Here is a 15,004-nt window from a genome sequence, read left to right as displayed (position 1 = left end):
GCCTTCTCGGTGTTATATAAAGTAGGTCAGAAGTAGTGCCGTGCCAATAAAAGTTAATGCTTCCAGGTGAGAGCCTGTGCCTGTGTGTGGGATGTGTGTCCTGGCCTGTTGATATTTTTTAATATTTATAGAATTTTAAAATGGCTGTTAAGTGTGGTTATTAAACATTTAAATTCGAAAACCAGTTGTAACAGTTTTTCAGCACGCTTTAAGTTACATATTTCAACACAATATGACTTTTAAATTATAGAACGATTTTGGTCACGATATACTATCAATTTTCCTATTTTTGCACTGAACTTTAACTGCAGTGCACACTATCTTTTTAAGTGAACTTGCATTGTTGTTTTAGTGATTCGGTTGTCTTATCTTTCCTATGATAAAAATGCACAATTGCAATATTATTTTTTTCAGTTTTTAGTTGGTAAATGACTGTTGAAAATGGATGTCACTGGTATTTTGCAACTCAATGATTATTGTCTCGATTTAATATTACAGTTTATGAATTCAAACGATAGAATCAATTTCGCCTACACCTGTTCTAGATTCCGACACGTTTTTCTTATCTGGTCACGTCGCGGATATTCCAATTTTTCTATTATCGGTTTCGTTGAACTATGGGAACTGAAATTACTAAGTCTTATAGCAAAAAGTGTAAGAACGCTCAATTTCTTTGTTGATGATTTGGTGTGTTCATTTAATGACAATTATTCAAGTAATAAACGCCATAATGCTGTTTCCAAATTCTGCAACCTGATCCAAGGAATGAAAAATCTTGAGTATGTGAAGATATTGCAGATACATCCTCACCCGATCGCTAAACTTTTTTTAAGAGCGCTACAGGACTTACCCAATTTAAAGACGTTGCATATATGCACTCCAAGTAATTATTATAATAAATATCTACAATTTATAACTAACGTATTATTTTTTTAAAGGGCGAGAGAACTTTGGTAAGTTTTATCGTTTGGAGTACATCTCTATAGATGTGGAAATTTCTCCGAAAGTCTTACTGCAAACTTGCCGATCTCTGACTAGATTGAGAACTCTTCATCTCTCTGAACAAGTGAGCAGCTCCAATCTCAAAGATATTTTAGAGCATTTGCCACTTTTACAAGAACTGAGCTTTTATGTCGATCGGTCCAATAAGTGGGGTCTGCTTGCCTGTCATCGATATCAAAGAAGGTCTCTTGAAGGTATTTTTGAATACCTGGCTAGAGAAAGAACTTTGAAAATTCTCAGAGTCAAAGGAGAAATCGTTGCTGTCCCTGAAGCCGAATACCTGGCCAATATAAAATCACTAAAATCCCTGGATTGCAGTTTCACAGATCCCGAATTAGTGTCATATCTTTTGGCGCTCACATCTTTGGAAAGCCTGCGCATAACGTACCTACATCCCATAGATATATCTTCGATATATTTGGATATGATTCGACAGTGCAAGAACCTTTGCTTTTTAGGCATCTTCGACTATAACGTTAATCCTGACTTCGTTTCGAGAGCCTCCAAAGTATTGGAAGATATTGAGTCGAAGAATACGTTACAACTATTGATTCACGGCCGTCGTAGCTCAGAAACGATGAGGGAGTTTAAGTCGAAGGCCTTGGATAGGAATAATCTGTTATTTCGTTCTATAACAGCCACTGAACTTTTTAAGTTATTATGAGCTTTAAAAATAAGGGTGCTACAATAAGAATGCTATACAAAGGCTGCTTTACGACCGCACGAATTCAGCAATATTGATCTTACTTTTTTGTGTTTGCAAACCACTTAAAGGAGTAACAATAACTAAATAGTTATCATTTAATGGTTTATTTAAAGATTCTTTGTTGGAAAGAAATGTTTTCGTAAACTGACTTTCACTATTATTAATTAATTTATTTTAAAAGTTGTTTAAAACTAGTTATTGTTTACTTATAATATTTTTAAAGAAACTTTAACGAACAAATGTATTACGGATTGGCTTATCGTCTTACTTTTCCTCACATTAAAAACGTGGGCTAAGCCTCATAAAAAAAACTCTTAAGAGAAAATTGTTTATTTATTTTTGGTCCGCCCATTTGTATGAAAGCCCCTGCGGTGTTCGAAGCCAAAAAAGTTAAAAGTAAAAGCGTCTTGGGGGTGGAGTGGCATTTCCAATTATGCGAAACTCCGAACTGTTAATGAAATGTGTCAGAAACAATTTGGTATAATTTTTCACTTAAAGCTAAAAACAATTTATAATTAGAAAAGGCTCTTAGAACGAGAGCACAAAGACAAGGACGAAATGATGGCACCTGTTGGGCAATCTGCAAAGTCGCACAATTTTCCCTCATTTTGCAGTGACAGTAAGCAGGGAGCAGGAAAAACAAGCAGTGATTGCGGATAGACAAGGACAGACTGACGGGAAAACAAAATGGCAACTGTCGGAGACGGAAGTACGTCAAGTGTGGCGGAAGTGGGCTGCAAAAAGAAGAATAAGTTGGCGGCCAGGAAGCGGCCATTGTGTCCTGACGGAGAAGATAGGGATGGCAGCGGAAATGATTGTTTCTATTTCAGATTTTGTCGACTGTTTGACGGCCAAACTTTTACATTTATAACAGAATCTGACTCATTTTGGTTTTCCAAGTATTATACAAATGTATTTTATAAATTGAAGTTAATAATGCCATTATGTTTTTGACTGCTGTTCTGAAGAACATTTATTAACAACGATTTGAGACCCGGTTAAAATTGTATGAATAAAATCATTTCAGCATTAAACAAGCTCTGCAAAATACACTATTATTTATTTCGGTTCAGGAAAAAAAATGCTTCATTTTTAACTAACTGGAAATAAAGTCTACAGCTTAACAACATTTTATGAATTAAATAGTTCAGTCAAATATCAAGCACTTTTTCCTAGTTTAAAGTGTAACTACCGAGACTTCAAATAGTATCTGAAATAAATATATAAAAATGCTTTAAATCATGAACCTGCCATTTTTCTTACTCAATTCTCAAGTTAAAGGTTCAAAGAGCCATTTAAGCCAAATTCCTTCTCTGGGCTTGAAATATTCAATACTTTCATACTTCTTTTTGTCTCCCAGAGTAATTTACTTGTTTCACCAGTGTTTGAAATTGATTGCCTTGCTCTTGCCGTTTGAGAACTTGAGAATGTAATTGCATTGTTTGACAAAGGCCCAAACAAAACCGTGTGACCTTTTCACTGTTTACAGTCTTAACTTACATTGCCCTCGGGCAGAAGTCTCGAAGTTTTTGTGAAAATCCTTTGGCTTGTTGACACTTGAACTAGCTTGACACTGGCGCAATGCTCCATCAGACTATTTCGTAATTGAATATTTCGAAACATTTTAAAATGTCGTGCAAATTTTCGATGCCAGGATGCAGAACTTGGTGAAGTGTTTCAATTAAAACTTGCTCAACTTGTTGACATTTATCGAACACAAAGCCATCAGTGTCGCATCCTTTTCTGACTAGGGTTTTTGTCGGGCTAAAGGCCCTCCCACGTCCTGTCCGCCCTTATATCCTGGGGCATCCTCAACATGATGGTAGTTCTTAATGTCATTGTTGAAGGGCTCCTAGTTCCCTGGTAGCAGACATCTCAGAGCCATTCCCATGATGCTTTCCAAGGAAGTGCATTTGCCGAAGGACATTTCACAGCAATAACCAGAAACAGAGCTCTGCAATCAATGGGTGACATAGATCTGCTGGCTTCGGGAGTTGGAGGTTGGCCAAATGGAGTTAAAAGTCATTTGAATTATACCAATAGTTTTCTTGTCTCTGTTTATTCCATGGTACAAACTTTTATGACAACAAAATCGAACTTAATGAATTCCAGCTATCGCAGTTTCAATTGTTTTCACTTATCAAGTTTACCTTTGGATTTATCCCGTTCTAAAAAAACACCAATTATTTAAATTAGTTTTTTAAATGGTAATGTGTACTTTTTTGCGGCTTTAATTACCATCCTATTTATTTCATTTTTATTTGTATTAATTTAGAAAGCCTTTTCAAGCTAAAAACAGCTTTGGTACTTAAAAAGTCATTGCATATACTGCATTTATTTGAACATTAATGACTGCAAGCAGCAAAAAATAAATTAATGTTTGTCTCTCATTAACTCAATGGCCGTGTCCATCGATGCATTTAACAGCTGTTCTACGATTAATTGACCTACTTCGAGAGGGAAAAAATTAATACTCGAACGCTTTTAAATTACCAACATTGCCTGGATTAATGTCAGGGACCAAAATCTGAAATTTATGTGACAGACTTGCGTCTGCGAATTTTCCGGCATCTGAGATTTTGTCACACGCGTGCGAAGTGATTGCGTTTTGTTGCCAGCAAAATACACATAAATAATCCAATTAATTGACACGAGGCATCCTTCTGGGACCCCGAATAATTGCTTTACTGCCAGAGGCCCTCCACTCGCTCAAAGTGGCGGTTTGAAGTTTCAGACACAGTTTCAGGTGTATTTGATGGGGCCCACACCCCCGAGACCCGCACGAAATGGCTAATTGGTTGCACAGAAAGGCACATAATTGGCAGGACGGGTAACGGGCCAATCGGAACCAGAGCGAACGGCTTAATTGAATCTGGCCAGAAGGGTTCTCTGTAATAGATGAGCAGTCGCCAGGGAAGATATAATACAGAATTCCTTAAGAGGTAATGCAAATTTCACATGTATTTCCAACAAATTTTAAGTACAAAATCAAATATTTATCGCTGCTAAGCTCTTGGATAACCACCATAGACTTGTACTTATTTTAAATTGATTGTAACATATTTTTAAGCCCTCTGTGTGTTTTAATCAGCACAAATTTTATACACAAAAACCCTTTTCATGTAAGCTAAAATAATAATGTCTGAAAAAATGGGACAAATTCTCCGCATTATCAGTCCTCTCATTCTTTTTTCTCCATATTTTCTCCGTATAAAAAATATAAATAATTAAAACCAAATAAAGTTCACTTGCCGACTTTAACGGATGAATTGAGGCCCAAAGTCAGCGAACCGATAAATGCGAGTTCATAATTCTTCGCAATGCATTTTGTAATTAAGTGCACAAATATTTATGCCCGGCTTGAGGGATGATATTTTTTCACATTAAATACATAATTAGCGCTGCTCTTTTGTATAATGTATTTTAATAAACTTTCGTCGTATGCCTTAAATAAATATCACACAATGCATTGACCTCGGTAGCCTTGATTAAAATAAATGCACATCTGGCTTTCGAGAGCGAGCCGCAAAAGCAGATATATTTGAATGCTTTTTATAGGCCACGGCTTGGGCTTTATATGCATGTCGGCCCCCTTACTGTGCTTTTTGCATCAATATAAATATATTCGAGCAATTTTTTGCCCGCCACTCTTATCGCTGTGTGTGAATGGAAAACCCGCACCCGAAATGTGAGAATTCATTCAATTGCAATTGCAAATTTGTGTCACTGAACTGTGAAACAATAAAGATTATCCGGGCCGGAGATGAGAATGCGATGTATGACCGGGTTTCGGTTACCAATTTAAATATCAGTTGGCCTGACTTACGAGGCAAGAAAGGCATAAAAGGATTTATTTCTTCCGTCAACGGAAGACTGGGAACATTTTGAGAAAAGCCAAATGGAAAGTGAAGTATACGGCTAATGAGAATGGAATTAAGATAAATACGTGTATATTTAATGCCAGAACTGAATTAATCGCAAACGAAGAAGCCACAAGAATCTGGTTTCACAGATGAGTGCCCGGGCATCCGTTGACATTCTCTGATTAAGAGTGGTCTGAAGTGAGCCGGCTGATTGGAAAGTTCTTTGTGTTTTCTGGGCCATTGTTTGCATTGGCCGGGTCTGGGGATTGGCTTCCCATTCGATCCGATTGGCCAAGTTGTGTCTGGATTGGCTATTTGCATGGCACTCAACTACTTTGCCGATTTGCTGGCACTGTCTATATGTCGGCATATTTAATTAGCAGCAGTCTCACACAAAATTGCCCGACAGCTGACAAATTATGCCAGTGCGTCCCTAGGTCTGTCCTTGTGTCCTTGTGACAGGAGGACAGGAGGACAGGACTCGGCCACTAATGCACTCGGCCTAAATAATTTAACATTCATTGTCTCTTTCCAGCGATGGCTCTCCGGCTGTGTGTTTTCAACGAGTTTTCAGTGCGTAAATAAAACAGAGGCTGTGCTGCTCGATGTGTGCTGCTTAGTTTGCACACTGCCACTCGCATCACACACTGCGTATACGCAATTTGCATTGCATTCGAGAATGCCCCAGGCACTTTCAACACCGCAGCCCACGCACACACAATGCCAAGTGCCAGCTGTTGACTATTAAACGCCAATTCCAATTTGTAGCTGGCTTAAAAATTGCAATTGCAAAACCTTGCCAATCACGGGCCCAAAACCTCTAAATTCAACAAATATTTTACCATTTCCATTCGCCACTTGCTCATTTCATTTGATTTTAGGCGAATTCCCACCTCGCCAGCCCTCGATTTCCCAAGTGTCATTATTTAATTATTACTTAAGCCGCAGCCCAGCTGACAAAATGCCAGCATCATGCAATTCCGCTCAATTGCATTTCCCGAAAATAAACACCTGTCATTCGGGTGGGCGGATGGAAAGTGCAGCCCACCTGCAAGTAAGAAGTACAAATTATTTCCAGCAAGCGACAAGCTTGTTGAATTTAATCAAAATGCAAACTTACTTGTAAAGTAAATACTTGTCTTTTTCCGGTGCGACATGAAAATGTCTGCGATTGTATGTGTTTAATTTATTTAATTCCATCTGTATGAGTTGCAATCCAATAATGTTGTCGGCAGGTGCAAATTGAATTTATTTAATTGTCGTTGTGGCCGGTGCAAGTTGGTTCTTAAGGAAATTTATGGCACTTGCATGGCTATGTAAAGGAATTTAGAATTATGATTTATTTTGAGTGTGTACCTTAATTTTCTAAATTTCTTCAATCAAGCAAATGTTGGTTCTCTACGTATTTAGCTGTCAGCCTCATGAGCTTAAATGGTTTTGTTATAAGTTTGATCTGCAAGTAAATATTTAAAAAATATTATAAGAGCCAATAAATAACCGTGACCCACCTGTTTCGCAGTTACCATCTGAAATCGAAGAATTATATAAAAGGTATGTACCGTCTTTACCTCTGCTATCACACTTACCTTATCTGGGGTCTCATATTGTTGGCATTTCAAGCGTAGGCAAATATCTAAGTCCTTGTGTATCTCGGGATCTCGGCTTTTCAGAACCGCATACTGAAGGCCAGTTAAAAACTTCTTGGTTATCCCGTTGACGGGCACTTTAATGTGAAACGCGTTCAGCTTGCGACAGTTCTTCAGAAGTGGTTCTAGGCACCTTGGAAAGTGTACATCCTTGGGGTGGTGCTCTGATAAAACCTCCACATCCTCCAGATCTTTCAACTGAGCAAGAGGCTTTATGTAAATAAACTTCTGAAACCCACATGAGATTTTCCTCAAACACCTTAAAGTGACCAAAGCTTCAACAACGGGCTTACTGAGGTATACTTCTTTGGATATTTCAAATATTGTTAAGGGTGTTCCTATATAAACCTCATCTATCGTTCCTAGGTTGATTGTGGACAAATTGTGGAAAAGATGAGAAGATGGCATATTTACGAATAAAACTTTAAAGGAGTGCAGATTTCTGACCAACGGAGTTGGCAGTTCTTTATCTACGTAGTCCATACTGTAAAGCATTTTAAGCTCTCTCTTTTGGGGATCCAAGGAAATATCGCATGCATCACTCTTGATCTGGACACCGAGCTCCAAAAACCGATATAACGTCGACTCCATTGACACGATCATTTCGTTAGGCAGTCCGATAACCTTAAGGTTTTCCAGTTTCGTAAAAGGTTCAAAGTTAACAGACCGGTAAATTTCCGCATAACTATTATTTCTCGTACAAATACCTAGGTAACCCCCTGCAGATAATAACATTTTTGCATCATGACTTGAGACGGTTACTTGTTTTCTAAGTAAATCTGCGATATCATCCGTAACTAGATGACCTTTATTGAGTATGCTCAATCGGTTGAGTGTTGGGTGCTGTACTAGGTGCCTAATGCTTTTGGGATCGCAAAACCCGCACTCCAACATTCTCAGACCTTTGATTTTCGCAATGACCTGAACCATTACGTCATCAATATCGAACTTCAGACACAGTCGAATTAATTTCGATCTTTTCTTTTCGCTAAAAGCTCTGAGAAGCTGCAAGATGGGAATGGGCTGTTCTAAAGTTAAGACTCCTTCGATTAGAGGTTCGTACTCGCAGTCCATCCTGGGTCGTTTAGATCTTAAGTCCTCATCCATTTCTAATTGCTGGGTCTTATGCCAATGCAATTCGTTTTCCTCCATATTTTCATCATCATCAGGCAGCTGAAACTGTAATTCCTTCGGCACTGGGAGTTTCCCAATTTCCAATTGCTGTAGCTTATCTAAAAGTGCCAGCCCGACATAACCATTATCCCTTTCATTATCATTAAGCAGAAATTTCAATTGCTTTAAGTTGGGACAATGACGAACGATTTGAGTGAGCTTTCCCTGGTCGGAAAACCGATTTACATTAACTTCCAAGGTTACCAGTGAGGGATTGTTAATGCAAAATTCCACTAGGTCGCACATCTCCAAGGAAGCTGTTATGGTCAGTTTTGAAATATTGCGAAATAGACCGAGATTGCTTATTTGATGATCTGCAATATGTTGAATTTTTTAGTAAGAAATAATTTACGAGTAAAACAATCCATTTGCCTGCAATATCCACAATTATCTCCTTGAATTTTGGAATTCGCCCTGGATCCAAAACTATGCGCTTAGCTTTACCCTGCAGTCCCATTATAATTTCATCGAATATACTCTCGTGTTCCTTGTTATATTCTTGAGTATTATAACTCAGCTCGATGGTTTTTAGAAGGGGATTCCCCATCATGGCCTTAATATATATGTCCATGTACTGGTCTCTCTTTAGCTTTGTGGCTCTCTTAAGAGTTTTGTGAATCTCAATAAACTTGACGGTTAACCTTTTATGGGGGAGCGCCTGCAGCAGATCGATTTCCAAGCGGTTGTACATTTCTCTCGACCAGTCCCAAACGATTCGTCGAAATATCTTGCAGGTGGCAGCAAAGTTAAAGATGTCAGCATACTTGATGGCGTCCAAAGATTCATTGCCATTCTGTATTTCGCAGTTTGTCTTTATAAATTCGAGTACGCGAAACAGATCATAATGACTTATGTCTGTTATAGTTTTTAAAGTCCCCATTTTAAGGATCGAACAACGATCGCGAAAGGCACGTCTGATGTGCCCTATATTTAATAATACACTGGTTTTTTAGCTCAGAGAGGATTGTACTGGAATGCCAATATAAATTTACCCTATATAAGTTTAGGGTGTGTTCGGCTTGTAAGTTGATTAACTTGTCTTTTTAATTTATAGCTGCTGCTAGAAATTCCATCATTAATTAATGTTTTTTGGTAAGCCACGAACAGTTTATTTAATAGCTGACCTATTCTTTAATATGAATCTAGAGTTGTTTATGTAAAACCGAAGACAGGGTAAATTTTTTTCGAGCAATCTAAACTGAATACATAAGTACTTATATTATCGGCTTGCTGATAGCCTCACCAAACATAAACAAAAAAGCTCCCCCAGCTTTCATTCGCTTATATGTAGTCACATTAGGGTGGACCTCCAATTTTAATTTGATAGGAGTAATTTTATATATATTATTTCATAAATAGCTAAAACAGGACCTCGTCTAACGATCTATTCAATTACTAACCTTTGATCTTAGGTTAAAAATTTCAAATATTATACTATTTAAAATATTTTTGTAGAGTATTCACTAAGTTAAATGTCAAATTAAATATGCAGCTTTCGCATAAGTGGGCTTGCAAAAGCTTCGGCAAAATTATAGTAAATCAGATTAGAATTTATTGAATTTCTGATTTTCCGGAAGTGTTTAAAATAGTAAATAGTATTTCAGTATTTGAAGTTGACTCATCAAAAATTATATTTTCTTGCCCTTTGTTAGTCCATGCATTGAACAAAAATAAAGTTTTAATTAAATGTAATAATACAAAACCATAACCGAGTGGATGGGATGGGGGTAATGTAGTACTCGTTATGCTGATGGACCGGCGGACATCATTATTTAAAAGTTGTGGGCATCGCTAGGATTTATGATCTGGGCTGCGTCTTTTGAATGAAAACTTAAAGCGCAGTTAAAGTTTGTTTAAAGTAGTTGCCGCGGCCAAGTGAAACTGGCAGCTGCACTTAATTTGCAGTCATCTCATTTGTTTTTCCCACCACCCAAGCCAACCCCATCACCCAAAACCAACCCAACCGCAAGTCTCAGGAAGCGTGCATTTTTCTCCGCCTTTCCCCCGTTTTTTATTCCACTTTTTTCGTACTCCTTACATCTCTATCTCATGCTATGCGGTTGGCAGGGAATAAGGAACAAAAAAATGGAGAAACTTTAGAAGCCGTTACTTCTCGTTGAACCCCCACCCCCCAGGAAAATCCTTCTGTATCCTTGGTGTTGTGGTGGGTGCGTGTAATCTACTCAAAGCAAATAAATTTTTAATGCTGACTAATGTAGAAAATGTGAGCAGAAATTTACCTGGGAAAACTATAAGGGACCGTGGCATCAACTTTCGCATTTTTACCTCAGCCAGCCGACTTTATGCCAGCTTCCAGACCTTATTCCTCGGTCTTTAGTCCTTCGTCCTGCGTTGCAGCAATTTGCAACAGGACTCTACAAATTGAAAACGAAGCCCCCTTGCTGCATATTTACTTAGGTCTGAAAAATCATCTTTAAAACTTAGTCTTAAGTTGCAGTTTACTTGATAAACCGACAGTTAAAGCAGACTTTCGCAGGCAAGGAGTTGACCTAATTGCATGTGTACAAACTTGTCAGCATTTTGAGGCATCGATTGCGTTTACAATTACAAAAGGCAACAAGAAGCGCAACAAATTGGCAAAAATGGCAAGTCATTAAAAATAATTTAAAACAAACATCACAGAAAAGTTTTACACCAAAAAAGTTGAGGACATCTTAAATGCGAAAATAACTGAGACAATGGCTGGGCAAAGGGGGTGCCAGCTGAAAATTGCAAGACAGCAGCAGTCGCAGCAACAAATTGGCAAAATTCATAACGAGGAAAATAGGAACATGGACGGAGCTAAAAGGGAATTTTTGGCCAAAAAGGGTGCTTTATAAATTTGGTGAAAATTATGATTCCTTTGATTTCTTCTAATTGTATATTAATCACTCGGGTTTTGAAATCTTTCTTAGCTTAGGTGTTCAAAAGTATGCAGTGAATAAAGGATAGTCGTCATTCTTAATGAATTGATTGTGCTTGTAAGTTTTTTAATAGATTGTGGCATACTTTGAAACACCTTAAATTATATTTATAAAGTGATTACAAATCCAAAGAGATTTGCGTGTCCTGTAAAATAAATAACTCGTTTTTTTGTGAAGTTATTAATTGGTACAAATCGAAAAACAAATCCAACTTTTCCATGATATTTGGGTTGCCATGACCTTTTTAAATTTTGCAATATACAGGAGTAGATATTAAAAACAAAAAAGTTTGTATTGATATAACAAATTCAATACATTATTTTAATGAAAAAAGTTTTGAGTTTGTGCTGTGACCTACTTATATTTATTTATATAGGTTTTGATTTTGTATTACTTTCAGTGTAATATTTTTGTTAAATTTATGATTTTTATATCATTCTAAAATTTTTATTTATTTGGTTTACATTGGGTCTACATTTTTGACTACGCCCTTGAGCAGAAATGGCCAGACACCCCACAAATGGCCCGAAACATTCGCAAGTGACAACGAGCTGAAGACGCCCAAAGGATGCTGGTGCTGCCACTTTCGCAGTTGGCTCTGCTTGCCGTTGTTTTAGTTGGTAATGAAAGCGACTGATGTCCAGGGGGCGGGAATGGGCGGAAGCTGGCCAAACATTAACGAGCATCAGCGAAAAACTTGCAACTCGCAGACGCCTGCAACTGAATCGAGTTCTGCAGGGGAAGGGGCACCATTGCATTGTTTGCAAAACGCTTCGAGTAAATTATGCAGAATTGCTGCAGAACAGCCGAAGCAAAAGTTAAGCGCCCAACAAAATGGAATTTACATTGCCTTTCACAACTTGCCCGCCAATGTCTTTGTTGCCTTGTTGTATGTTGCTTTGTATTTGTGCGAGGGTTTTTAATAAACTTAATAACTTTGCAATTTGATGCTGCAATCAGCGCGCGGAGCCAGCTGTTCCCGTCATGCAAATGGCCAAAAAGGCTCGGACGGGCAGTCTTCGGAAATTGCCACAAGCACCGCATGGCGTATACTTAATTTGCAGTCGCATTATGCAGGCAGCACGGGCCAATTAATAAAATAAATTCCCTAACAAAAGCGGCAAACTCATAAATTCCAAGAGGACGGGGGTTTTCAATTTCTTTTAATTCACTTAAAAGGTTCTGCTCGTCCCAAATATTATCTCTGCGGCAAGCTTCGACGCCGGGGCTCTTTAAAAATGCATGTCCAGTCCCATATCAACCGCCGAATCCTGAATCGATCCTTCAGAGGAGGGAGTCCTGGCTTCGCAGGAGCACGGATCAGATGTTGTTGCTCGGGGCGGGTCATTGAATAAACAAACATCTGTGGCAAGTGAGGTTAGGACACAAATTGAATTTGCGCCCTAAAAGAGCATAACAAATAGACGACACGCATACGCCGTGTGGTACGCAAAGCCACAAAACCCACATGCATGTCAGTGGATAACCAAGACACCGGACAGCGCAAAAAATCACTCACTCGCCCACTCATCCTATCGCTCACCTGTGGTGATGGGAAAAATAACCAGGTAGCTGTACCATATGATATTATGGTTGGGTACATATTTGCTTTTAGTATTTGGTTTAACAAAAAATATTAATTTAATGGGCATTTTTGCGGATAAAAATATTTAAAACATATTTATCTGACACCATTGATAAAAAAGTTTAAGGGTAATCTATAATACTGCCTAAAAGTGTGCTATAAAAAAATGTAAAGTCATTTTATCGAAAGGCATTTGATTTTTAATAATATTATAGCATACTTTAAGGCAATTTTAGTTTTATCTTCAAATTTTTAATGATCATACATAGGCTTGTAACTTACCTTCCTAAAAAGTAGTACAACGTTGACCTGAACTAGCCCCATAGAAGTACCTTTCCCATCACTACTCACCTGGAGTCCCCGTTCAGTGAGCCATGACGCTTAGATATTTTTGGCATGCGTGGCGAGTGACAGCGAATGGCAAAAACAGGTCCCCGACATGGACGCAGCTGCTGTTGGCCAAATCCCGACTCAAACCCACACGGCTACATCATCATCGTCATCATCATCGCTATAGCGATGGCGTCTGGATAATGGCTACCCGGAGATGACAGTTAACAGTTGCCGAGCTGGCCAGCGCCAGGTAAATAAATCAAACAAAAATGGCGACTTTCGGCTACGTGACGGGCGAGCTAAAGTAGCCGGGAAAAGATATAGACGACAAAAGTCACGGAGGCTCAATAGCTTGACTGATTATCGTGTGTGTGTGTATATAGTGCCTCAAAGTTGGATTTGGGTATCCCGAACTGGCGCAGAATGGCGGGCCAGACACAGATACAGAACCTCTGACATGCAGCCAGTGTGCTGACAAATGCTTCCTGTAAGATGTCTGTCGACGTCCATCATTGGAGGCTAACAGGCGAACAGCTGGCCAATAGCAACAGTTAAGTCGATTTTGACACATGGAACTCAGTTTGTTTGGCAGAAATCAATAATGTCTAGTGAAGGTCCTTAGAAAAGCAGGAAATGCCACGCGAAGGATTGCAAAAGAAATAATTTGTCATAAGGAAAAGTTAAACAGCCCTACATTAAATATCCTTTTTTTAATTTAGGATAATTTGTTAAAGCATCAAGAAATACATTAAAAAAGCCCAAGTTTTTTGAAAATAAATAATTTTAGTAAAGAAAAGATTTAAGTCACGGAATCAAATTTTGAAACAGTATTCTTTCTTTTAAATTTGTTGAGAACTAACCCAATTGAAGAATACAAGCTATTGTAAAATACAAAATTCTTTTTAAAATTATACAATAATTTTTACAAATATAATTTGTGATGTATATGGTAAAAATTTATACTGCAACACAGCCATTGTAACTTTATAACCAAACCCCTATTTTACCGCGTCACCTGAAAAGGCAATAAAATCACTTAAAGTTTGTGAGTGCATTCAACTGAATGTCGTAAAATAGAATAGCTCGCTGAATTTTTGAATGATTTATATTATTTATGGCATAGCCGAGCTGTGGTCCTCTGGTTTAAGTGACCTCACCTGACCCACTGAACCTGGTGACCCCGAACGCCGGCACCTGCCTGCGAAATGTGACTCCATCTGTGAGTGCGAGTGTGAGTGCCATGGTGAGTGTGAGTGCCGCACAATTGAATATATTATGGAATATATATTGCGGCATATATTAGTCCACCATTGGATTGCGGTCGGTGGTCCATGCAGCATTGTCCGTACGTGGCGGACACTACGGGGCTGTTTGCTTTATGGTGATCACTCAATTTGAATTAATTTGCGGCTGTCATGCCAACCTTAAATTAGTTTGCAGAGATTTGCATAAACACAAGTGGAAACTTTGCGGGAGTCCCGGCATTTGACGTGATTTTGATTAGATTGCCCCACACAGCAGGAAAATGTAACGCCGCTTATTAGCCAAAAAAAGAAAATCCCCCCCATTCCGTCTTATAATTCTCCTCACTTTCTAATTAAATTAAATGTTTTTTCCGTTCGCCAGGGGAGGCAGTGCTTCTTTGTATTTTTTACGAGGCACTCAATTTGACTTGAAAGTAACGCCAGTAAGCGAGCAGAGGAAAGTGAACAGCAGCTGTCCGAGCCCGAAAGCCATTGAGGTTTTGTGGCTTTTTGGCCAAGAGCAAGGCA

At 38.4% G+C, this 15,004-nt stretch overlaps 3 protein-coding genes across 7 annotated transcripts in view; 2 read left to right on the top strand and 1 right to left on the bottom strand.

Annotated features, from left to right (window-relative positions):
- Positions 1-15,004, top strand: part of RpS4 (ribosomal protein S4) — a 224,377-nt gene that overhangs the window by 67,702 nt on the left and 141,671 nt on the right. The window lies entirely within an intron of this gene.
- The window catches only part of RpS12 (ribosomal protein S12), a 253,421-nt gene that overhangs the window by 119,330 nt on the left and 119,087 nt on the right, over positions 1-15,004 (top strand). The gene's annotated exons all lie outside the window — the stretch shown is intronic.
- Positions 3,924-9,302, bottom strand: LOC108014516 (uncharacterized). 3 transcript variants are annotated; one of them, XM_070995975.1, is made up of 5 exons: positions 8,763-9,302; positions 7,158-8,704; positions 7,080-7,097; positions 6,692-7,024; positions 3,924-6,619 (listed from the first exon to the last, which is right to left on the bottom strand). In XM_070995975.1, exons 1-4 carry the CDS (start codon positions 9,268-9,270, stop codon positions 6,947-6,949), a joined length of 2,151 nt encoding a protein of 716 aa, XP_070852076.1. In that variant the 5' UTR covers positions 9,271-9,302; the 3' UTR covers positions 3,924-6,619; positions 6,692-6,946. The 3 variants fall into 3 exon arrangements, with proteins under 3 accessions (XP_070852076.1, XP_070852074.1, XP_070852075.1); XM_070995973.1 differs by having other exon boundaries at positions 6,692-7,097; XM_070995974.1 differs by having other exon boundaries at positions 3,924-7,097.

This window comes from Drosophila suzukii, chromosome 3, assembly GCF_043229965.1.
Source record: "Drosophila suzukii chromosome 3, CBGP_Dsuzu_IsoJpt1.0, whole genome shotgun sequence".
NCBI classification, from domain to species: domain Eukaryota; kingdom Metazoa; phylum Arthropoda; class Insecta; order Diptera; family Drosophilidae; genus Drosophila; species Drosophila suzukii.
Note: the sequence above shows the minus strand (reverse complement) of the source record. Positions and strands in the feature narration are given on the sequence as shown.